At 43.0% G+C, this 26,233-nt stretch overlaps 1 protein-coding gene across 2 annotated transcripts in view; it reads right to left on the bottom strand.

Moving 5' to 3' along the window:
* Positions 1–6,210: 6,210 nt before the first annotated feature.
* Positions 6,211–26,233, bottom strand: part of LOC100564755 (zinc finger protein 420) — a 36,244-nt gene continuing 16,221 nt past the window's right edge. The window contains exons 1-2 of one of the 2 annotated variants that reach the window (XM_062979229.1): positions 20,593–20,702; positions 6,211–8,160 (exon numbers count right to left, since the gene is read on the bottom strand). In XM_062979229.1, the coding sequence (XP_062835299.1) occupies positions 6,610–7,977 (1,368 nt within the window). In that variant the 5' untranslated portion in view covers positions 7,978–8,160; positions 20,593–20,702 and the 3' untranslated portion in view covers positions 6,211–6,609. Of the gene's footprint in view, positions 8,161–8,531; positions 10,465–20,592 lie in introns of those variants that run through there. The other variant, XM_016998638.2, reaches the window with a different exon arrangement.

The following is a 26,233-nucleotide window of genomic DNA, read 5'->3' as shown; positions in this document are numbered from 1 at the left end:
GACTCTACTGTACTTTCAAAACTGACTTTTAAAACTTGAACTCGACCCTGAAGTCCTGACTAAACTGCTTTTTCAAACCTAAACTAGGACTCTCTGTCCTCTCTTTAGCTCACAGCTATTCAGTTAACACTCTGACTGACTTTTAAACTTAAACTAGGACACTCGGTCCTTCCTGAGCTCCTAGCTAACCAGCTACCACCAATAACTCAGTTATCACAATATTTAAACTACAGGGAACCAGCTCACTCCTTCACGGTTCCCAACTCAACTTGTATTGGGTTAAGGCCTTGTGACTTGAAGGTTGGGTTGCTGACCTGAAGGCTGCCAGGTTTGAATCCCACCCAGGGAGAGTGCGGATGAGCTCCCTCTATCAGCTCCAGCTCCATGCGGGGACGTGAGAGAAGCCTCCCACAAGGATGGCAAAACATAAAAACATCCAGATGGCCAATTCTCTCACACCAGAAGTGACTTGCAGTTTCTCAAGTTGCTCCTGATACAAAAAAACCCCCCTCTCAACTGACTAGAATGTTCAGGCCTAACTGAACTAACCGACGTTTTAGCTCCGCCCCTCTCTCGTGCCTTAGCAACTGCTTATTTGCATCTGGCCAATCAGGCCGCTTCATGCAAATAGCTGCAATTATAGCTCCTCCCCCTGGCTTCTGTTAGAAAGGAGCCACACAAAATGTCTGCCTAGTTGTTGTTTTTTTACAAAATGGCTGCTCGCAAACCGACCACTCAAGGTAGGCCACACACTAACTTTTCCTTATGACGGGGACGTGGGTTTAAAAAGAGAATTTTCAAAGATACTTCTAATAACTATAAGTCCTATATGTTTTGATTGACCTAATTTGCTAAAGGCTTTTGTGGGGCCTATGTTTGAGAAAGGCCTATGTTTGAGAGAAAATGCTGATGTGTGGGAAAGAGTTGTTCCAGAAAAGAAGTTGCTTTTCAATAATAACAATACATCAGGACTGAACCGGTTAGCCACCACTCCTAGGGTTCCCAGCGGTTTCGAATCTATACTTGCAACTATTTTTCAGGTTGCAACGAATTCTTTTATTGTATTGATGTATGCATTTTTGTTGTTATTGCTAAACTCGCAATAAATAGCTTTTTTGCAGTTTGAAGATCCAACTTTTGTGGTGTCCTTCCTCGCCCTCTCCTCGGAAAAGGGCCTCCTGTTTTTGAATTTGAATTAAGAGGAGTATTTTTACATCTTTGCCCCTTCACTTAGGCTAAACAAATCTGTTACATCTTCCCTTCTGGGCCTGTATTTTTCTACTTACTGGACTCAGATTTATAGGGGCATAATAATAATAATAATAATAAATTACTCGGCTGTCCTTGTGGCTTGAAGTGGGTTACAACATAGTTTAAAACACATAATCATTGTAAACATTTTATAAAATACTGTATTTAATTTGGCAAGAAATACCTTCCTCCCCCTTTTATTTTTTAAGTTTGTTGCTTACCTTTTCACTTCATAATCCCTTAACTTTTCCTGTGGCTGGCTTGTCCTGCAGAGCTTCATTTTGTTAACAATGAAAGGTTATTTATCTGTATTTTTACTCTAAGGTGTGACGCCCAGGTAAGTCTGTATGACCATGTTGTCGACCGCGTTTCTAGGGGATCGGGCCCCTTAAGGAGAGAGCCGATCCGGTCCTGAGAGAACGGACCTTGGCGGAGCCAATAGGAGAATATGAGCCGCAATACAACCGGGAGCCGAAATGAAGAAGGTCCGCCAAAGTTGAAGGAAAATCCGCCAAGGAGTCTTTATTGAGCGATTCAGCTGAAAAGGACACTAGTAGCGATCATTCAGTCTACTAGCGTACCATATAACCAAAATAAAGCCATATTTATACAATGTTTCAGTCTGACAGCCCCTTGAATTTCCCGCCCCGCTTCCCCGCCCATCTGATCGCGGATAGGCTAGAGTGTTGAACGAGGCGGGCTTTCGTTTCCCGCCTTGCTCTGCTGGCCCAATAGGGAGCTGCTTTTTGTCCCCACTCGGGCCAATCAGAGAGGAGAAGGCGGGAGTTATTGAAACAATGAAGTGACTAAGCAGGAAGGATCAGATTAATTCCTGCCCGGCCGGATTCTAAAGGGATTAATGACAGCAATCAGGGGTCCCTGTCATGTACACTGATTTCAGATATGCCTTGGGGTGTCAGAGGTGGAAGTAAGGATGGGTGGAAATGGGCCCAGCAGGGCGCCTTCCTGAGATGTCCTGGAGTTTCCTTAGGATGAGATATGACAATGTTTGCCTTGGGGGCGAATCACCTTTAGGACTCAAGCCTTATATTGTCCATGCAATCTGAATTAGATTGGGTTAAACTGTGGCAGATTATCCTTTTGTTTTGGGGAAGGTAAACCTGGGTCATAGGAGCTGGGGTTCATGTTGGGGTCAAAATATTTCCCATTTGATTTCATGATTTGACAATTATATGAAATAAAATGAAAAATAAAATAAAGTTGGAACATAAACCCAGCTGGGAAAAACACATATTTTCCGGGGATCCCAAAGAGTACAAATACATATAGGCAGATAGATAGATTTCAAGGAAATAAGGGAGAATCCATAAAGGTGGGTTACATTGCATAAAGGGGAATCATGAATGATATAAACAATTGAAAACATTTGATAAGAACGAAGTTCACAACATCTGGGGAACCCAAATATGGAAATTCATAAAAGTGGAGTTTTAGCAGCATGATTTCACAATTCATGAAGTTGTTATCTCTTGCCTCAGAGTGCAGGGATAATCCACAGTAAACTCCAGTAAAAAGTCTCAATCACCTTCTACTATAAATATATGGAATATAGAACATAAAGTCTTGATTTTTGAACTATCTTTTACAAAGTCCTGGGGGGGGGGGTGGTCACCTCGATCACAACCATGATGTACTAGAAATGTTTAAGGAGTTTGGTGATGGGAAGGACTCAAACATATTAAGGCTGGAGAGCAGAGTTGCAACATCAGTTCGTAACAAGGATTTTTTTGAAGGTTCATCGAGGGATGACTGTGAAATGGACCATCTGCCCATCTTGGCTTCTCACCCTGTGACTCACTGGTGAAATACAGTAGAGTCTCACTTATCCAACGCTCGCTTATCCAACGTTCTGGATTATCCAACACATTTTTGTAGTCGACGTTTCAATAAATCGTGATATTTTGGTGCTAAATTCATAAATACAGCAATTACTACGTAGCATTATTTCGTATTGAACTACTTTTTATGTCAAATTTGTTATATAACATGATGTTTTGGTGCTTAATTTGTAAAATCATAATGTAATTTTATGTTTAATAGGCTTTTCCTTAATCCCTCATTATCCAACATATTCACTTATCCAACATTCTGCCAGTCCGTTTATGTTGGATAAGTGAGACTCTACTGTATATTGAACTATAACACTATACTGTAATATTATATGTAATATATAACAAAGAATTAACATTATTATATGGTATTATTATTAGTATTATATTGTATAACATAATATTATTATCAATATTATATGTATATACATTATATTATATTATTTAAAATGATATAAAATATTATATTATAAAACAGGGCGGGGGCCAGGTAAATGACCTTGGAGGGACGCATCCGGCCCCCGGGCCTTAGTTTGGGGACCCCTGCTCTAGTCTAACTACTCAATGAGGACTGGAGAACTGTGGAGTCCAGGATGACATCCAACGTCTTTTCTTTTTTTAAACACTAAACAAACATTATTCATTTGAGTCTATATAGTTATAAAATATCTAAAATACAAGTCTTGTAACCATTTCTATTTTAATTAAAGAGTGCTGATAGGTCAGTTATCTAAAGTCTCTTGAACACAGAGTGTATAAAAAGTACAAAATGTACCTATGTATTATTAATATCATTTTAGTCCACTAATCCTGCTGTGGTCCTCTCCCTTTGGTTCTTTATACAGTAGAGTCTCACTTATCCAACACTCACTTATCCAACGTTCTGGATTATCCAACGCATTTTTGTAGTCAATGTTTTCAATACATCGTGATATTTTGGTGCTAAATTCGTAAATACAGTAATTACAACATAATATTACTGCATATTGAACTACTTTTTCTGTCAAATTTGTTGTTAAACATGATGTTTTGGTGCTTAATTTGTAAAAACATAACCTAATTTGATGTTTAATAGGCCTTTCCTTAATTTCTCCTTATTATCCAACATATTCGCTTATCCAACATTCTGCCGGCCCGTTTACGTTGGATAAGCGAGACTCTACTGTACATGCAGTAAAGGGGTTCCATTCTTCTTGAAGTTTCTGTGTATGTGTATTTGTTTCTTGTAGAGCTGACGTTAATTTATCCATTTCGGCCATTTAAAAAAAAATGGTAATCCAATCTTTTGGCGTTGGTATGTTTGGTGTTTCAGTGTCTATTTGTCTAATAATCCCAGTAGAAAGAGTTCACCCCCATCCATCATAGCAATATCATTACCGGGCTTCTTAACTCTGAAGGAGATGCATCTGCCTATCAGGGTGAGGCAGATCGGCTGCTCTCGTGGTGCAGGGACAATAACTTGGTTCTGAACATCAACAAGACCAAGGAGCTCATAGTGGACTACAGAAAAGAACAGACCAGAAATCCAGTCCTTGGTCACAAATGGGGACCAAGTGGAGCAGGTGGTGGATGGTAAGTCCCTGGGTGTTCTTGTGAAGGAGGATCTGACCTGGGGCAGCATTCATCTGGCAGTGTTGGGGAAAAGGGCCCAGCAGAGATTGTACTCGCTAAGACTTCTGAGGAACCACCAATGGAATGAAAAACTTCTGGTGACTTTCTCCCATTGTGCCATAGAGGAAAAAGTGTCCTAACCTCCTGCATCTGCACATAGTTTGGTAACATAGTTTTGTATTATATGTGGCATTAATCTTGCCATTATTTAAGACCGCTCTGGGTCCCCTTGGGGGAGAAGAGCGGTATATAAATTAAAATAAATAAATAAATAAATAAATAGCACAGCGGCAGATAGGAAGGCACTCCAAAGGGTCACCACTTCTTCAGAGAATCATGGGTTGTCCTCTTTCTCCTCTCTTCAGAAGGATCGTATAAGTCCCGTAGCCTTAAGAAAGCTCAGCGCATTCTTGGAGATCCATCTCACCCGGCATATTCTTTATCTGAATTATTACCATCTTGAGGATGATACAAGGCGACAAAGATAAGGACAAACAGACTGAGTCACAGTTTTTATCCTAGAGCTGTAACTATATTGAACTCCATGGTTTCGCACTGATGTGGCACTGGGGGCTGTGCGGTGGTGGTTCCCATTCTTCTAGACTTATTCGGCCTATATTTTTTGCCCACTGAATGATGGGTTCTTTTTTTGTCCATCAATTGTAAAATCTTTCAGAAGAAATTGATCGTTTCTGAATTTGCCTATTTTTTTTTCTCTGTAGTAGTTGGTTCCATTGATTCTCCAGATTACACCACCATTTTATGACCCTGTTCTTTGTTTTTATTCTTATTTCTTTCTCACCTCGAGTTTTAACTTAGTGTTCATGTGACCCACCCTTGTTTTTATTGTTCTTCTGATTTTGCGTTGTAATGTATATTATCATTTATTGTATTGTTCAATGTGTTATGATTTCTTGTTCTTTTTATATTCTGTTATATTGTATTGTTCTGGGCATAGCCCCATGTAAGACACCCCGAGTCCCCGTTGGGGAGATGGTGGCGGGGGTATAAATAAAGTTTATTATTCTTATTATTCTTATTATTATTCTTGTAGACTCCTTTCTGGAGTGGGAGATACCGGCACTGGTTGGTGTTAATGGGCAACATGATGGACTGGCCCAAAACATTCCCCAGAACTGTCAAACCAGTGGAGGAAGTTGCAGCAACTACTTTAAAACACATCATTATCCCCCACTCAGGACTACCTGCATTTGAAGCAGAACTCCATGGAAATTTTAGTTTTGGTCATTATGGTGTGGCAATAGAGTCACTGTGAGATTTTTTCTGCTATCTCTATCCTCTGTAGAAAGATTTAATTTATCTTCTTGTTCTTGAGCCAACAGGATGTGAGAGGAAATCTACCCCTAAGAAGCAAAATTCACTCTTGCAAAAGTTGTCATGTGAAAGGCCTCATTTTCATCGCAACCCAAAATTTTCAAAATCCAGTACTGATAGGGATAAAACATGAGGAGAAATCTTCTAAATAGGGACAAAGGCAGCAAGGAAAAGTTACTTTTACTGTACTATCAAAACTAAACAAAAACTGACTGGAATTACACTTAAAATATACCTGTTCTGACCCATATACAAATTGAACTTAAGAATAAACCTACCAAACCTTTCTTGTTTGTAACGCGGGGAGAGCCTCAGTTTGAGTTCTTTCACATAAATGGAGATGTTGAGTCTAAGCAAAGCTCTTTCCACACTCTAAGCACCTCCCAATAGATTTAAAATTCCCAGTTGAAAACCATCCTGTCTCAATGTTTGCATATTTGTATATTTTAAGTTGAATGCTCCACTCTCAGTAAAGCTCTTTTCACATTCCAGGCATTTACAGTTTCTTCCTAGTGTGAGTTCTATTATGTTTGTATAGATCTCCAGTGTGAGTGAACCTCTTTCACTCACAGGGTTTTTCCCCAGTGTGAATTCTCTGATGTAAACGGAGATGTTCACTCTGAGCAAAGCTCTTTCCACACTCCAGGCATTGATAGGGTTTCTCACCAGTGTGAGTTCTTTGGTGTGAATACAGTTTTGCATTCTGCGCAAAGCTCTTTCCACACTCCAGGCATTTAAAGGGTTTCTCCCCAGTGTGAGCTCTTTGATGTGAATGTAGTGTTCCACTCCGAGCAAAGTTCTTTCCACAATCTAGGCATTTAAAGGGTTTCTCCCCAGTGTGAGCTCTTTGATGTGAATGTAGTGTTCCACTCCGAGCAAAGTTCTTTCCACAATCTAGGCATTTAAAGGGTTTCTCCCCAGTGTGAGCTCTTTGATGTGAATGTAGATGTTCACTCCGAGGAAAGCTCTTCCCACACTCCCGGCATTTATAGGGTTTCTCTCCAGTGTGAGTTCTTTGATGTCTACGTAGACTTGTACTGTGAGCGAAGCTCTTTCCGCATTCCAGGCATTCATAAGGTTTCTCTCCAGTGTGAGTTCTTTGATGTGAACATAGATATTGACTCCGAGGAAAGCTCTTTCCACACTCCGGGCATTCATAGGGTTTCTCCCCAGTGTGAGTTCTCTGATGTGAACGTAGATGTTCACTCCGAGGAAAGCTCTTTCCACACTCCTGGCATTCATAGGGTTTTTCCCCAGTGTGAGCTCTTTGATGTGAACGTAGTTGTCCACTCTGAGCAAAACTCTTTCCACAATCTAGGCATTTAAAGGGTTTCTCCCCAGTGTGAGCTCTTTGATGTGAACGTAGATTTCCATTCTGAGCAAAGCTCTTTCCACAATCTAGACATTTAAAGGGTTTCTCCCCAGTGTGAGCGCTTTGATGTCTACGTAGATGTCCACTCTCAGCAAAGCTCTTCCCACACTCCTGGCATTTATAGGGTTTCTCTCCAGTGTGAGCTCTTTGATGTGAACGTAGATGTCCACTCTGAGCAAAGCTCTTTTCACAATCTAGGCATTGAAAGGGTTTCTCCCCAGTGTGAGCTCTTTGATGTGAATGTAGTGTTCCACTCTGAGCAAAGCTATTCCCACACTCGTGGCATTTAAAGGGTTTCTCTCCAGTGTGAGTTCTTTGGTGTCTATGTAGATTTGTACTGTGAGTGAAGCTCTTTCCACATTCCTGGCATTCATAAGGTTTCTCCCCAGTGTGAGTTCTCTGATGTGACCGTAGATCTCTACTCTGCGTGAATCTATTTCCACATTCCAGGCATGCATAGGGCTTCTTACCAGTGTGAGTGCTTTCATGTATCTGCAGTTTTTCCTGCTGACTAAAGATCTCCCCACATTCAGTACATTTATATGCTTTCTTCTCCATCTTTCCCTTTCTGAACTATGAGTGAGGTGAAGAGTTCAGCCAGATCAGCATCTCTGGAGCATTTCTTCTTCCTATAGGACTGGTTTTCTTCCTGCACTTTGGAATTCCAAGTTCTTCAATATCCGCTAGATGTTGAATTGTTTCCCATCATGACAAATGTGACTCCATAGACTGCTCCTTTCCCTGGTGAAGAAAAAAGAGATAAAAGATAAGGAATGAAGGACAAGGACCTTCAGTTCTCCCATCATTATCATCATCATCATCATTATCATCATCATGATGTTTATATGTTCCCTGCTTTTGCTCTCAACAAGGAGATTCAAAGCCGGTTACATTAAAAGCATTTTAGTACAATTTAAAATACACACACACACATATATATATATAATTAAACATAATTAATTATCATTGGTATTAATTAAAATTCAATATAAATTCATAAAAACATATTCCAAACTGAAAACTACAGCAGCCCCTGAATTGATCTTTAAAACCTTCTTTAAAAGCCCACCAGAAAGAAAAGGTTTTATTTATATATTTATTTATTTCCTTACAACATTTCTACCCCGCCTTTCTCACCCGAGGGGACTCAAGGTGGCTTACAGAAGTTGGCAAAACTCAATGCCCGAACCACAATCACTAAAATCAAAACAACACACACAAATCAGTTAACAATACCATTAAAACACATAATAAAACACACACACACACACACACACATATATATCAATCCATTCATCCGGAACCTTGTGCGTAAACTTTAATACAGACCATGTCAGGACAGCTTCCTTGGCTTAAGGTGGGAAGGAGTAGTAGAGTTGGGTGTCATCTGCATATAGGTGGCACCGCTCTCCAAAACTTTCCCTTCATAGTAAAGGTAACGGTTTCCCCCTGACGTTAAGTCCAGTCGTGTCCAGCCCTGGGGGTTGGTGCTCATCTCCATTTCAAAGCTGAAGAGCTGGCGTTGTTCATATACACCTCCAAAGTCATGTGGACACTGACATGACTGGGTGGAGCGCCAATGCCTTCCCCACAGAGCGATACCTATTGATCTATTCACATTTGTATGTTTTCGAACTGTTAGGTTAGCAGAAGCTGGGGCTAACAGCGGGCACTCACTCTGCTCCACGGAGTCAAACCTGCGGCCTTTTGTTTAGTAAGTTCAGCAGCTCAGCGGTTTATCCTGTCATGTCACCTCTGCAGGAGTCTCCCACATACCATGCATCTGTGGACAAGTCTCCAGAGGGACCCACAAATGCAGCAGCATCGCCCAGACACAAATCAAGGAACATGAAAGGCACTGCAGACTCACTCGGCCAGAGAAGTCAGCCAGAGCAGAGCACTTGATGAACCCGCCTGGACACAGAATATTATTTGAGAACACAGAAAAGCTCGACCACTCTCACAAAATCTGGCTCCCAGTATTAACAAACTCTAAAATCAGGACAATAAATAAAGAACAACACTCTGAAAACAGAGAAATTCCAGACATGAATCACTTAGGGACAGCTAACACCTCCGAACAAAGGATTCCCCCAGGTAGGAATGAAGGTGGCAAAGCCATTCATGCTAATCAAGGTGATTAGTGACAACATCCACACCTGCCTCCAACAGACGAGTTCTTTCTTTCTCCCACCCGGGACCTTCCACAGAGATATAAACCTCCCTGTCGCACCTCAGCAATGATTCACCTTGCTACAGCACACACACTCCACCACAGCAGGCTTGAGTTTTTCAGTTTATTGGTAAAAAATAGCAAAACTTAATAAAAAGCAGTAAAGAAAGCAATAATCCAATTGCAAGTAAAATCCATAAAACACCGTTCAAAGGCTTCGTAGATATTAGGACAAAGTCCCAAAAATAGCAAAGCAGTTCCCAGGAAAAAGGTAACATGAACGTCAAACAGATTCTAAGCATGAGACGAGACATGAACCGAAAACAAGGCAAGAGTTGATTCTCCAAAAGCGAGGTTGCTCTGACTGAAATCTTTCCCCACTGCATCTCTTTTTAACCCTCCTTGCAAGCCATGAACACATTCCTCTGCACTCTTGTTTCCCCGCGCCTGCCTGCAATTCTCACGCAATCCCTGTCTAACAAGCATTCATCCCCTCGCTACCATCTGGGCTTTGTGGACAATTCTCAGACTCCTGTAAAAGGTCATCCTTATCTCTGCTAAACTCAGAACTTTCCACATTCCCCTGTTCCGTCCGTTTTCCCAAGCCATCAGCACCTCCCGAATCCACCTGCATTTCTGAATCATCAACATTCCCTGGGCCAAACCACTGTTCCACATTTCCTGGAACAAACTGCTGAAACCCAAATCCCCTTTCAAATCCCCCTTCATAATCAGACTGAACCACAACACTCACTTGCGTAATTTTCCAACAGATGGGGGGCCACCACTGAGAAGGCCCTGTCTCTCATCCCCACCAGTTGCACTGGCGAAGGTGGTGGGATCGAGAGCAGAGCCTCCCTCGATGATCTTAACCTACGAGGTGGATAATAGAGGGAGATAATAATAATAATAAGTTTATTTTTATCTTGCCTCCATCTCCCCCGAATATACAAATATACATTTGGACAAGTAAGCTGGGCCGGAACTGTTTAGAGCCTTATAGGCCAAAGCCAGCACTTTGAATTGTGCTCGGTAGCAGACTGGCAGCCACTGGAGCTGGCCAAACAGGGGATGGTATGCTCCCTGCATGTCAGTCCAGTGAGCAATCTGGCTGCTGCCCGTTAGACTAGTTGAAGCTTCCGAGCAGTCTCCAAAGGCAGCCCCACATAGAGTGCGTTGCAGTAGTCTATTCGGGGTCCAACAAGAGCCTGGACCACCGTGGTCCAATGTATGGGCGCAACTGGCACACAAGGTTTGATTGTACAAGTAATATTTATTATTACAGTAAAGTCACTTATCCAACATAAACGGGCCGGCAGAATGTTGGATAAGCGAATATGTTGGATAGTAAGCTTGTGAATATGAAAGCCATGCATGAGTTAGGGCCTTTTACCCTAGCACTCAAGACCTGGCTCTTTACTAGAGCTTTTAATCTATTTTAATTTTTTAATCAATATTTGTATGTATGTATTTTTATCCTTTACAATTTTATCTTGTAAATCGCCTAGAGCATCGTGGATGGAGGGCGATTAATAAGTAATTAAATGATGATGATGAAATGATGATGATGATGAATAAACTATATTTCTGATTGGGTTTTTTTTGTCTGTTGGAGGGAAGTATGAATGCTGCAATTAGGGAAAATGATTAGCATGTAATGGTCGTGCAGCTTTAAAGCCTGGCTGCTTCCTGTCTGAGTGAATTTTTGTTGGGAGGTGTTAGCTGGCCCTGATTGTTTCGTTTGGAATTCCCCTGTTTTCAGTGTGGTGTTCTTTGCGATATTTTATGTGCTTCTACTGTCTGTGGCCCTGAGAAAATAGAGGTTTTGCCAGACTTTGGTGATGGGAATACTTTGTTGGGAGGTGTTAGCTGACCCTGATTGTTTCCTGTGTGGAATTCCCCTGTTTTCAGAGTGTTGTTCTTTATTTAGTGTTGTGAATTTAGAGATTGTATTGTTTTGTTTATTATACCACAGTAATTATTTCATATTACAGTAGAGTCTCACTTATCCAACATTCACTTATCCAATGTTCTGGATTATGCAACGCAGTCTGCCTTTTAGTAGTCAATGTTTTTGTAGTCAGTGTTTTAAATTAATTGTGATATTTTGTGGTAAATTTGTAAATATAGTAATTACTACATAGCATCAGTGCGCATGGAACTATTTTTTCTAATCAACTTTGTTGTATAACATGATGTTTTGGTGTTTAATTTGTATAATGATTACCTAATTTGATGTTTAATCAGGTTTTCCTGAATGCCTTGTAATTATCCAACATATTCACTTATCCAACGTTCTGCCGGCTTGTGACTTGCTGGGTTCAGTGTTCTTTGAATACAGGTGAACTACAATTCCCAGACCCCAAAACCGTGCCAGTATTTACAGTTGGGCATGTTGAGTCTGTGTGGCAAGTTTGGTCGTGATGTGACGTTGGCTACCTTCAGTGGTCTGTGGATATGGGTGAACTACAACTTCCGGATAGGAAATTGAAGCACCTCTAACCTCTGCTACTATACCAAGTAGTCGTGTTGGATCTGTGTGGCAAGTTTGGTCTAGATGTGTTTTTGGTGGGGTGCAGAGGGCTCACGGAACACAGGTGAACTATAACTCGCAGAGACCACCTAAGTCCAACATTATTTCCAGTTGGCGATGTTAAATTTGTGTGGGAGGCTTGGTCCAAATGGGGCCTGAGTACGCGTGAACTATAACTCCTGGATATAAAGGTCAATTATCCCGAAACCCCACCAGTATGTAAATTTGGCCATGCTGGGTCTGGGTGGGAAGTGTTGCACCTCAGAATAGTTCACCTTGCTATAGGCACCCAGTCACACGCAGAAGGAAGTCTTTTGTAGTTTTATTGAGCAAAAGCAAATATAAATCAAAGCAGGCAGTTATAAAGTTTTCAAGATTGCAGTAAAAGAGTCAATAGGAATCCATTAGTCCATAAGCCATAAAAATCCATTAGTCCATAAGCCATAACAATCCAATAATTCCTAAGCCAGAACAGTAGACAATAGATCTCAAAGAACAAAGGCCCAAAGGCTTCAAAGATCCAGGAACAGGAAACTTCTCTTAGGCATGAAGCAGGAACACCCACTCAGATGAAGCGAGAATTTGCTTGACAAAAATCTATCTCAAAACACACACTTTTAAAAGCAACCCAAAAATGCATTTCTCTTTCCTGCGGAGGCCTCTCTCTTTCCTGCGGAGGTTGGGGGGAACTGACCTTGCACTCTGGGAGTTGTCGTTCACCCTGCATCCAGAGGGCACTGAACCTAGCCAACACTGGATCTGGACCAAACTTAGCACACGGACCCAACATGGCCTATGCTGAATACTGGCGGGGTTTGGGGATGTTTGACCCATGATTCTTGGAACTGTAGTTCACTCACATTCTTCTGCAATTTCAAATTGGAACACTCATAAAAAAGCGAATTGCCTGACTAATATTAGCTAACATCCCATATGCCTTTTTCAAATAACCCAGGCACTGCCGGGTCCCCAAGCTGGTATATAATAATAATAATAATAATAATAATAATAATAATAATAATAATACCCCCCCGCAGGTGCCACCTTGACGTGGTGGGGGGGGCTTAACTGCTCCAATGATGACTGAGGGCTGTGCTGGCGGTAGTGTAACTACCGGCAGGTCCAACCAAGCCAGAGAGGCCTCAGCTGAGGAGCAGAACTAAGAGCACCTAACCCATTAGCATTATGGAGAATCAAACCCAAACGAAGTCTATACTGGCTCGGTCGTCGCCCAGGATAAAAAGGACCGCGGTGGATGCTGCTGATTCTGGACATCGATCAACAAGTGGGCTACGGAATCATCAAAACCCAAATGAACAGTCACAGAAGCGGCAGAAATACACAATGCCAGAAAACCGCACAATTATGAAATGCTACTACAAATCTGAACCTCAAAGGCGTGGCTCCCAAAAAAGGATGCATCAACTGTGGAAACAAGAGTACCCTGACTCACAGATAACAGAACCCCGACTGGCTGACCAACGAAGATTCATAATAAGAAACAAAGTGTTCAGTGAAGTTGAACTCGAAGAAATCCAGAAAATTTGCAAAGTAAATTACTATCAGACCACAGCACAGATAGCAACAGAGACTCCAGCAACACTTGGAATGGTGGAACAGATTGAATCAGAAGAAAGTGTGGAGCTTTTGCAAGAATTTGAAGAACCAGCACTTGAAACATCTGCTGAACCACCAGGAACCTTGACAGCAAGACAACAAGAGCTCAAGGATAAGACCATGGCTCATGCTGCAGCAAATGCCATAAGAAAACGGCTCCCAACTCTAAAAACAGTGCCCAAGAGACACCTGGCGCCTCTCATGAAAGATGTGAATGCAGTACTCTCCACTGTCCAAATAACATCAATTGAACAAACAAACCAGTATGCCTACAGTGCAGCAGTGATAGTAACAGAAGAGCTTGGGCTCCTACAACCAAGGCAGCCCCAAAGAAAATCGACTGGAAAACCAAAGTGGAAGATCAGGCTAGAGTTGAAAATCAAGAAACTTAGATCAGATGCAAGTAACCTGAAAAATATGAAAGAGAAGAAACTGAAGAATGACAAAATCAAGCAATACCTGATCCGAAAGTACTGGCTAAACACCAGAAAAATTGAAGAAGTTTTGGAAATCGTGAAAGAACAAATTACAGCAACAGCCAGAAAAATTGAAAGGTATGAAGCCAGAATCATCTAGTACAGACAAAATCAGCTGTTTCAATCAGACCAAAGACGGTTCTACCAGAGTCTGAACCAAAGAACAGACACAGTAACCATAAAGCCAGAGAAAACTGCAACAACGAAGTTCTGGAAAGAACTTTGGGAAAATAATAAAAACTACAACAAAAACGCTGGGTGGATAAAGGAGTTTGAAGGAAAATTCTCACAGAACAAAATGGAACTGATGGAAATAACAACTGAAATGATCAGCAAACGAGTGCAAAAAGTCAAGAACTGGACATCGCCTGGTAGTGATCAACTTCATGGATTTTGGATCAAACATCTGATTAGTTTACATGGAAAAATGGCCCAACAATTCAATGAGATGCTGCAGAAAGGAAGTATCAGTGAATGGCTAACAACTGGAAGAACATACCTGATACAAAAGGATCCAGCAAAAGGAGCAGCACCAGGAAACTACAGGCCAATAACGTGTCTGCCCACTATGTTTAAACTACTGACTGGCATCATAGCTGACAGAATTCAAGACTATCTTGAAGAAAAAAACATCTTGCCAGATGAACAGAAAGGCAACAAACGGAAAAGCAGGGGCACAAAAGACCAGTTAATGATTGACAAAATGATTCTGGAGAACTGTAAGAGCCGAAAAGCTAATCTTCACATGATGTGGATTGACTACAAAAAGGCCTTTGACTCACTCCCACACAGCTGGATCATCAAGTGCCTGGATGCCATCGGGATTTGTAAAAACGTTGGCACTTTCATTGAAAACATGATGGAGCACTGGAAAACTGAACTGTTTGTTGGAAATGAAAGCTATGGACTTGTCAACATCAGAAGAGGAATTTTCCAGGGTGATTCATTGTCCCCTCTGCTTTTCATTATTGCCATGATCCCTCTTGTCAACAATGTTAAAAAAAAAAAATCTAAGAAATCTCACAAAATTTCACATCTGATTACATGGAAGACCTGAAGCTGTATGGGAAAACGGAAACTGAAATCCAGTCTCTGACCAACACTGTCCGAATTTTTAGCACTGATAGCAGCATGGAGTTTGGTTTGGACAAAATGTTCGACAGTGACATTGACGAAGGGAAAAATCATTGAATGTGAGGGCATAAATATGCCCAATGGCCAAACAATAAAGTGTCACCAGCCAGAGGCCTATAAATATCTGGGCATATTACAGCTGGACAACATCAAGCATGAACATGTGAAAACTGTGGTCAGTAAAGAATACACACAAAGGGTCAGAAAAATTCTCAAAAACAAGCTCAATGGAAGCAACACCCTCAAGGCCAAAAACACCTGGGCCATACCTGTAATAAGATATACTGCTGGCATTATAAACTGGACACAGGCGGAACTGGACAATTTGGACAGAAAAACAAGAAAACTCATGACCATTCATCATTCTCTGCACCCTCGCAGTGATGTTGACCGGCTATATCTGACAGAAGATCTAGTGGCAGAGGACTCTTGCAAGTAAAACAAGCAGTCAAAGAAGAAGAACATGCCCTGGCAGAATATGTCAAGCAAAGTGAAGAACCTGCTTTGATTGAAGTCAAAAATCAGAAACTCCTCAAAGCACAGCAGACAAAAAACCAGTACAAGAAAACCGCACTACAAACTAGAGCTGACAGCTGGCACAAGAAAGCATTGCATGGAAAGTTCCTTGATAAAAGTGAAGGAAAAGCTGATAAGGAGAAGACCTGACTATGGCTCACGAATGGGACACTGAAGAAGGAGACAGAAGGCCTGATCCTTGCAGCCCAGGAGCAAGCCATCAGAACCAATGGAATTAATGTGGAACATCAGGTGATGACCCAAAATGCAGATTGTACAAGGAAGCTGACGAAACCATTGATCATATCCTAAGCTGTTGTAAGAAAATCGCAGACTGACTACAAACAGAGGCACAACTTATGCCTCAATTACCACCTGCCAGCAGCAAAGAACTGGTGGGATTACAAACGTGCAAAAGTATTGGAAAATGAGCACGCAAAGATACTGTGGGACTTCTGAATCCAGACTGACAAAGTTCTGGAACACAACACACCAGACATCACAGTTGTGGAAAGGAAAAAGGTTTGGATCATTGATGTCGCCATCCCAGGTGACAGTCGGATGGATGAAAAACAACAGGAAAAATTCAACCGTTATCAGGACCTCAAGATTGAACTTCAAAGACTCTGGCAGAAACCAGTGCAGGTGGTCCCGGTGGTGATGGGCACACTGGGTGCCGTGCCGAAAGAACTCAGCCGGCATTTGGAAACAATAGACATTGGCAAAATTATGATCTGCCAACTGCAAAAGGCCACCCGACTGGGATCTGTGTGCATCATCCAAAAATACATCACAGTCCTAGACACTTGGGAAGTGTTCAACTTGTGATTTTGTGATACGAAATCCAGCATATCTATCTTGTTTGCTATGTCATACAATAATAATAATACAATCATTTTATTTTCGTATGCCGCTTCCATCTCCCCATCGGGGACTCGGAGTGCCTCACACGAGGGCAAGCCCAATACAATCATATAATATCCTAAAATCAACAGCGGAGACATCAAGGAATGCATTTAAAAGTGAATGTTTGTATGTATGCGAAGCCCACCTGCTCCAAGGTGAGCGGAACCACCTCAACTGCGCTCTCCGGCCAATGGAGACTCCACCCCAGACACCAGAAGAGCCGCAAGGCCAAGAACAAGCCACGCGAGTCAAGGGAAAGGCCCACCCAGAGGAAAGGCTACATTGGCCAACAAACAAACAAACAAACAGAAGGGCGTTGCAGTTTCACTCAGTTTCACATGTACCTGCATTCATTCCACAGATACTTAAACTCCTCTTGCCTAGATTCCAGCAGACCTCACAACCTCTGAGGATGCCTGCCACAGATGGGGGTGAAACGTCAGGAGAGAATGCTCCAGGGACGTGGCCAGGCAGCCTGGAAAATTCGCAGCAATCCAGGACTCGGCTGGAAGGTGTCCCAGAAGGGCCAGTTCCTCCGACTGTATCCCTTGGAGCAGGGGTCCCCAAACTTTTTACACAGGGGGGCAGTTCACGGTCCCTCAGATCATTGGAGGGCTGGACCATAGTTGAGAAAAAAAAACTATAAACAAATTCCTATGCACAATGCACATCTCTTATTTTGAAGTAAAAACACCCAAACGGGAACAAATACAGCCTCAATGTTAATAACCACAATAATAATAATAATAATAATAATAATAATAACCATAATAATAATGGTTGGAAGAGACCCCTTGTGCCATTTAGTCCAGCCCCCTTCTGCCTGTTTGCACCAAAAGCACAAGCAAAGCACCCCTGACAGATGTCCACCCAGCCTCAATGTTGTTAATAATAATAATAATAATAATAATAATAATAATAATAATAATACATCACACTGCCCTAAATGCTTGGGAACTTGTGATTTTATGATATGAAATCCAGCATATTTACAGTAGAGTCTCACTTATCCAAGCCTCGCTTATCCAAGCCTCTGGATAATCCAAGCCATTTTTGTAGTCAACGTTTCCAATATATCGTGATATTTTGGTGCTAAATTCGTAAATGCAGTAATTACTACATAACATTACTGAGTATTGATCTACTTTTTCTGCCAAACTTGTTGTATAACATGAAGTTTTGGTGCTTAATTTGTAAAATCATAACCTAATTTGATGTTTAATAGGCTTTTCCTTGATCAGTCCTTATAATCCAAGATATTCGCTTATCCAAGCTTCTGCCAGCCCGTTTAGCTTGGATAAGTGAGACTCTATTGTATCTCGTTTGCTGTGTTATACTGTGTCTTTGTGTCAATAATAATAATAATAATAATAATAATAATAATAATAATGAGGATTGGAAAAGACCCCTTGGGCCATTTAGTCCAGCCCCCTTCTGCCTGTTTGCACCAAAAGCACTAGCAAAGCACCCCTGACAGATGTCCACCCAGCCTCAATGTTGTTAATAACCATAATAATAATAATAATAATGATAATGGTTGGAAGAGACCTCTTGCGCCATTTAGTCCAGCCCCCTTCTGCCTGTTTGCACCAAAAGCACAAGCAAAGCACCCCTGACAGATGTCCACCCAGCCTCAATGTTCTTAATAACCATAATAATAATAATAATAATAATAATAATAATAATAATAATAATAATGATGATGGTTGGAAGAGACCCCTTGGGCCATTTAGTCCAGCCCCCTTCTGCCTGTTTGCACCAAAAGCACAAGCAAAGCACCCCGGACAGATGTCCACCCAGCCTCAATGTTCTTAATAACCATAATAATAATAATAATAATAATAATAATAATAATGATGATGGTTGGAAGAGACCCCTTGGGCCATTTAGTCCAGCCCCCTTCTGCCTGTTTGCACCAAAAGCACAAGCAAAGCACCCCGGACAGATGTCCACCCAGCCTCAATGTTCTTAATAACCATAATAATAATAATAATAATAATAATAATAATAATAATAATAATAATAATGATGATGGTTGGAAGAGACCCCTTGGGCCATTTAGTCCAGCCCCCTTCTGCCTGTTTGCACCAAAAGCACAAGCAAAGCACCCCGGACAGATGTCCACCCAGCCTCAATGTTCTTAATAACCATAATAATAATAATAATAATAATAATAATAATAATAATAATAATAATAATAATGATGATGGTTGGAAGAGACCCCTTGGGCCATTTAGTCCAGCCCCCTTCTGCCTGTTTGCACCAAAAGCACAAGCAAAGCACCCCGGACAGATGTCCACCCAGCCTCAATGTTCTTAATAACCATAATAATAATAATAATAATAATAATAATAATAATAATAATAATAATGATGATGGTTGGAAGAGACCCCTTGGGCCATTTAGTCCAGCCCCCTTCTGCCTGTTTGCACCAAAAGCACAAGCAAAGCACCCCGGACAGATGTCCACCCAGCCTCAATGTTCTTAATAACCATAATAATAATAATAATAATAATAATAATAATAATGATGATGGTTGGAAGAGACCTCTTGCGCCATTTAGTCCAGCCCCCTTCTGCCTGTTTGCACCAAAAGCACAAGCAAAGCACCCCGGACAGATGTCCACCCAGCCTCAATGTTCTTAATAACCATAATAATAATAATAATAATAATAATAATAATAATAATAATGATGGTTGGAAGAGACCCCTTGGGCCATTTAGTCCAGCCCCCTTCTGCCTGTTTGCACCAAAACCACTAGCAAAGCACCCCTGACAGATGTCCACCCAGCCTCAATGTTGTTAATAACCATAATAATAATAATAATTATGATGATGATGGTTGGAAGAGACCCCTTGGGCCATTTAGTCCAGCCCCCTTCTGCCTGTTTGCACCAAAAGCACAAGCAAAGCACCCCTGACAGATGTCCACCCAGCCTCAATGTTGTTAATAACCATAATAATAATAATAATAATAATAATAATAATAATAATAATAATAAATAATGATGGTTGGAAGAGACCCCTTGGGCCATTTAGTCCAGCCCCCTTCTGCCTGTTTGCACCAAAACCACTAGCAAAGCACCCCTGACAGATGTCCACCCAGCCTCAATGTTGTTAATAATAATAATAATAATAATACATCACACTGCCCTAAATGCTTGGGAACTTGTGATTTTATGATACGAAATCCAGCACATTTATCTCATTTGCTGTGTTATACTGTCTTTGTGTCAATAATAATACTAATAATAATGAGGATTGGAAGAGACCTCTTGCGCCGTTTAGTCCAGCCCCATTCTGCCTGTTTGCACCAAAAGCACTAGCAAAGCACCCCTGACAGATGTCCACCCAGCCTCAATGTTCTTAATAACCATAATAATAACCATAATAATAACCATAATAATAATAATAATAATGAGGATTGGAAGAGAGCCCTTGGGCCATTTAGCCCAGCCCCCTTCTGCCTGTTTGCACCAAAAGCACTAGCAAAGCATCCCCCTTGATAATGATTAATTAAATACTAATTCATTCAAATACTGTTATAAACAAGAAAATCTCTGGAAGGCAGGCCCCGGGCGAGGGAGGGGCCGGGTAAATGGCTTCGCTGGGCCGCATGTGGCCCCCGGGCCTTAGTTTGGGGACCCCTGCCTCGGAGGGAGGGAGGGAGGGAGGGGGCGGAGGGGCCGGGCTGCCTGGAAGTGACCACGGGGGGGGTGTGTGTGTGTGAGTGTGCCCCCCCTTCCCTGCTGGGATCCCATGGAAAGCCCTCCCCTCCGTCCTTTCCTTCCTTCCTTCCTTCCTTCGTCTGCTCCTTACCTCCTCCTCCTCCTTCCCTTCCTTCCTTCCTTCCTTCCTCTTTCCTCTCCCACTGTAACTCGGTTTCCCTCCCGGAAGTGAGGGGAGGGGGAGGGGGCAGCGTTGGCCCCTCCCCCAAAGAGACTCCCCCAGACCCAAAGCCCCCCCCTCTTTCCTTCCTCCCCCGCCTCCCTCCCGGCATCCCATCATAACTCCCCCCCCCCTTTTCCAGGCAAAGGCTGCGGCGCCTCTTCATGCCATGGGGGGGGGGGCTTCAAGGGGGGGCCTCCCTCCCCCCCCCCCGGAGCCCGAGCCCGGCCCGGCTTCCTTCAGGGAGGGGGAGGGGGGCCAAGGGGAAGCCTTGGAAACAGAGTCTCCAGGTCAAAGGAATCCCCGACAGACACCCGCCTCCCCCCCAGCGAAGGGGCCAAGCCCCCCCCCCCCGGCCTGGCTTCTATGGGAGACCCCATAACCTATGGCATCAGCTATGGGAGTGTCCTTGCACCCAGTCTCTGGGCAAATGTGCATCTCCATAGACATGTGGAGAGAGAGAGACACAACACCTTTGGAAAACCACTAGCCGAGAAAAGGCGTGATCTTGTTAGAAGTCAGCTCTTTGAACATGGGATCTTCACGAGCGTTCGTGAAGATGGCACGCAGGTCACTCAGCTGTTAGACTGAAGAACCATGTCTTTACACTGCCAAGAACAAAGACATGCCACTACCAAAATATAGTCTTTTCTTCGCAGTTGTAATTTCCCAAAACATAGACACGCCGGGTTGTTGTGCATTTTCCGGGCTGTATGGCTACGTTCCAGAAGCATTCTCTCCTGACGTTTCGCCCACATCTATGGCAGGCATCCTCTGAGGTTGTCAAGTATGAGGATGCCTGCCATAGATATGGGTGAAATGTCAGGAGAGAATGCTTCTGGAACACGGCCAGACAGCCCGGAAAACGCACCACAACCCAGTGATTCCGGCCACGAAAGCCTTCGATGTACACTCCCTTGAAACCTCTTAAAATACGCAATCCGAGATAAAAACAAAGTCTTTTTTGAAAAACAACATAGCTTATTTACTCATAAAACAACTTGCATTAATTCACCATGCAGCAGAGGTTCTCCACCTTCCTAATGCCGCATGTGGTGGTGATCCCCAACCATAACATTATTTTCATTGCTAATTGTAATTTGGCTCCTGTTATGAATCATAATGTAAATATCCAATGTGCAGGATGTATTTTCATTCACTGGACCACATCTGGCACAAATACCCGATACACCCACATTTGATTACTGGTGGGGTTGGGGAGGGAGTGATTTTGTCTTTTGGGAGTTGTAGTTGCTGGGATGTATAGTTCACCTACAATCAAAGAGCACTCTGAACCCAGCCCACAATGGATCTGCATCAAACTTGGCACACTCACTATATGGCCAACACTGAATACTGGCAAGGTGTGTGTGTGTGTGCGTGGGGGGGGGGGGGGGCTGTTTTTGTATTCTGGGATTTGTGGTTCACCAGCACTCGGAGAGCACTTTGTACCAAACTGCCGATGGAACTAGTAAACTTGCCACACATACCCAACAAGCCAAACTTTGAATACTGATTGGCTTTGGAGGGGACTGAACACACAGGTTGGGAATTATAGTTCACCCACACTGACAGAGCATTGTGCACCCAACTGATGGATCTGGACCAAACTGGGCACACAGACCCAGGGTGGCCAGCTGTGAATACAGGTGGGGTTTGGGGGTGATTGACTTTGGCATATGGGAGTTGTAGTTCACCCGCCTGTTTCCAAAAAGGAAGATCTTCAGCCTTCTCTGCCAAAGGGGTTCCTAACACCATCAGAAATATGTGTTTTTTGATGGTCTTTGGAGACCCCTCTGACACCCCCCTTGCGACCCCCCCCCCCCCAGGGGTCCCGACCCCCAGGTTGAGAAACACTGCCATGCAGGGACATTTCTTATTGAAGTTCAGTTATAGATAAACTAGCTGTGCCCGGCCACGTGTTGCTGTGGCGTACGGGAATTCTTTGTTAGGTAGGTGGAATAACAGTGAATAGCTTTGTAGCCTGAAAGCCTGGCCATTTTCTTATGTGAATCCTTGTTTGGTGAGGTGGAATAGAAAGGAATAGAATTGCTGCTTGGAAGGTTACGTAGTTGCCTTTTAGGGGAATGTTTTTTGGGGGTGGTAGAATTGTAATGAATAGCCTCGGTGGTTCAAAGCCTGGGTGCTCGCTACCTAGGGGAAATCTTTGGTTGGTCAGCTTCAGAGTGCCCGGCCACGTGTTGCTGTAGTATCACTGTTTCAAAGCCTGGTCGCCTTTTACGAAGGTTAATCTTTTATTGGTGTGGTTGAATTGCACTGAATATCCTTGAAGCTTCAATGTCTGGCTGTATTTATTATTTTGTATTTTATATATATACTAGCTGTGCCCGGCCACGCGTTGCTGTGGCGTTGTCTGGTGGTGTTGGTGAGAAATTTGAGTTAGTGGTGGTATTGAACTTCTGTTGTATGGTTGTCTTTATGTTTAGTATGTATTTGGTTGTTTGTGTATTGTGAAAGTGGTGAGAGTAGAGGGGGTCTTTGTCGCTGTGTAGTATTGTATAGTATGCATACGTTGTCCAAGTGTTGTGAATGGTTAGATTGTGTCTTGGTGCATAGTAGAAAGGGTTGGGGAGGATGGCTGTTCGGGGTGTCTCCAAATTATTGGATTGTATAGTTCTATGATGATGATTATTATTGTTATCATCATGATTATTATCTTTATCATCATCATTATTATTATATAGTGGGTGGATGGCCATCTGTTAGGAGTGTTTGGATTGTGTGGTCTCACATGGTAGAAGGAGGTTGTACTAGATGATTCTTAGGGCTGTCTGCAAACATAAGGATTCCGTGATATTGTTATTAGTATTATTATTATCAAGAGGCTGTATGGCCATCTGTTGGGAATGTTTGGATTGTGTTCTCCATGGCAGGAAGGGGTTGGACTGGATGGCCTTTAGGGGTCTCCCCTATCTCTGTGACTGTAGGATTCTATTATTATTTTTATTGTGGAGATTGTGGAGATATTGGCTGGCCATCTGTCAGGAGTTTGTCGAAGAGATAAGCAAACACTATAAAGGTTCAAAACATAAAAAGAGATGTGACATGTAAGGGCCAGAGAAATAGTCAGGCCTCTCTGAGTATAGAGCTATCTTCTTTCTATGTGAAAACGATAAGCAAATACTATAAAGATTCAAAACATAAAATGCACTATGTTATTTAGAGCATCATGTACAAACATTATTACCTGAGAGTTAACAACAATAATGAAAATACTGTAATAAGTACAGTCAACTGTTGTAATTCACAGTAGTATCTTCCAGACTGTCATGTTTAAAGGAAACTGTAAGGGTTGCCAAATCCAATTGGAGTCTTCAGAAACTGTTTAAATAGTGGAGACTACTTGATATGTTTTGACTTTAGTCCACATTTAAGCCTTGATAATTACAGTTTCCTTTAAACATGACAGTCTGGAAGATACTACTGTGAATTACAACAGTTGACTGTACTTATTATTTTCATTTTTTTTTTCAACCTGCTGAAACACAGTCTTGTTAATTCCATCTCCCTGCAGTGTCCAAAGACCCCCCTGCATCCTGGGCACTTGGCTTTGGAGTGTTCCCTGAAATCCCCGTGGAAGCAAAGGACTCAGAGGTTGCAGCCGGTCACACCAAGACTGATACGGGATGAGGCCCTGGGAAAAGGGAAGCGTGCTCTGTTTCCTGGCTCCTCTCCTCCCTCCCTCCCTCCCTCGTTCCAGGAAAGAAGAAGGGGCCAGTGGGGCAGCGAAGGGGACGCAGGAGGGTCCAGCCCTGGGCCCTTTAACCACTTTATCCATGACGTGCCTGATGGGAGAGAACGCTTGCTTATCCAAGGAAGACAACCTGGAGGTCTCCCAATATGAGCAGAGGAATGGCAGGTTGGCTTCTGCTTCCTTTCCATGCCTTGTCTTTGCCCAGAATCAGAAGATCTGGAAATGGCTCTTTTCTCCAACCCCACCCGTATTCCAATTTGGGCCTATTGGGTATTTGTGCCAGATTTGGTCCAGGGAATGAAAATACATCCTGCATCGCAGATGTTGACATGACGATTCAAAACGGGGGCAAAATGACAGTTGATGTTATGGTTGGGGGTCACCACCACATGAGGAACTGTATTAAGGGGTCCCGGCATGAGGAAGGTTGAGAACCATTGATATAGACAATAGAGTCTCATTGATCCAACACAAATGTGCCAGCAGAACGTTGGATAAGCAAAAATGTTGGATAATAAGGAGGGATCAAGGAAAAGCCTATTAAACGAAAATTACGTTATGATTTCGCAAATTAAGCACCAAAACATCATGTCTAACAAATTGACAGAAAAAAGCAGTTCAATGCACAGTAACGTTATGCAGTAATTTACGAATTTAGCACCAAAACATGGCAATGTATTGAAAACATTGCCTACAAAAAACATTGAGGTACTAAAAATTGACTATAAATAAAGACAGAATTGCTGCTAGAGAAACAGGTGTGGATCCGGGCGGGAGGCAGACTGCGTTGGATAATACAGAACGTTGGATGGGCAAAGGTTGGATAAGCGAGACTCTGCTGTACATTAAAACAACCTCTCCAAACAGGTCAACCACTAAAAGCATGACAATCACGTACTCCAATAGCACAGTCCAGGCCGTTCATTGCCCCATTCCTCCTTCACGTACTTCACAAACGCTTGCTCCCACATCCACCTGGTTGTCTTTTTCCTCAAGGTCAGGAGGGAGGGGGCTGGTCTGACGTCACGAGGGAGGGGGTTCCACAACTGAGGGGCCACCACCGAGAAGGCCCCGTCTCGCCCCCGCCAGCCGCACCTGCGAAGGACGTGGGACCAAGAGCAGGGCCTTCCCAAACAGTCTCAGTCTCCGAGGTGGTTCAAAGAGGGAGACGCATTCGGAGACGTAAGCCGGTCCGGAACTGCTTAGGGCTTCCTAGACTAAACCCAACACTTGTGCTTGGTAGCAGACTGGCAGCCAGTGGAGCCAACACCACAGGAAGGTTGTATGCTCCCTGTGCACCCCTCTGAGGAGCCGCCAGGCTGCCGCCCGTTGGACCCACTGAAGCTTCCAAACAGTCTTCAAAAGCAACCCCATGTACAGCGCATGGCAGTAATCTATTCTCGATGCAACAAGAGCGTAGACCACCATGGCCAAGTCTGACTTCCCAAGGTATGGGTGCAACTGGTGCACAAGTTTTAATTGTGCAAAAGCTCCCCTGGCCACCACCCAAACCTGGAGTTCCAGGCTCAGCAATGAGTCCAGGGGAACTCCCAAGCTGCGAACCTTCACGGGGAGTGTGACCCTGTCCAAGGCAAGCTGAAGCCCTATGCCCTGTTCGGCCTTGCGACTGACCAGGAGGACCTCTGTCTTGCCTGGATTCCACTTCAATTTGTTCGCCCTCATCCAGACTGTCACAGCCGCCAAGCACCGGTTCAGGACCCGAACAGCCTCCTTAGAAGCCGGTGGAAAGGAGTGAGAGAGTTGGACATCATCCGCATACAGATGACATCGGACTCCAAAACTCTGGACGATCTCTCCCAACGGCTTCATGTAGATGTTAAACAACATGGGGGACAG

The sequence above is a fragment of the Anolis carolinensis genome, chromosome 4 (assembly GCF_035594765.1).
Source record: "Anolis carolinensis isolate JA03-04 chromosome 4, rAnoCar3.1.pri, whole genome shotgun sequence".
Taxonomy (NCBI): Eukaryota; Metazoa; Chordata; class Lepidosauria; order Squamata; family Dactyloidae; genus Anolis; species Anolis carolinensis.
Note: the sequence above shows the minus strand (reverse complement) of the source record. Positions and strands in the feature narration are given on the sequence as shown.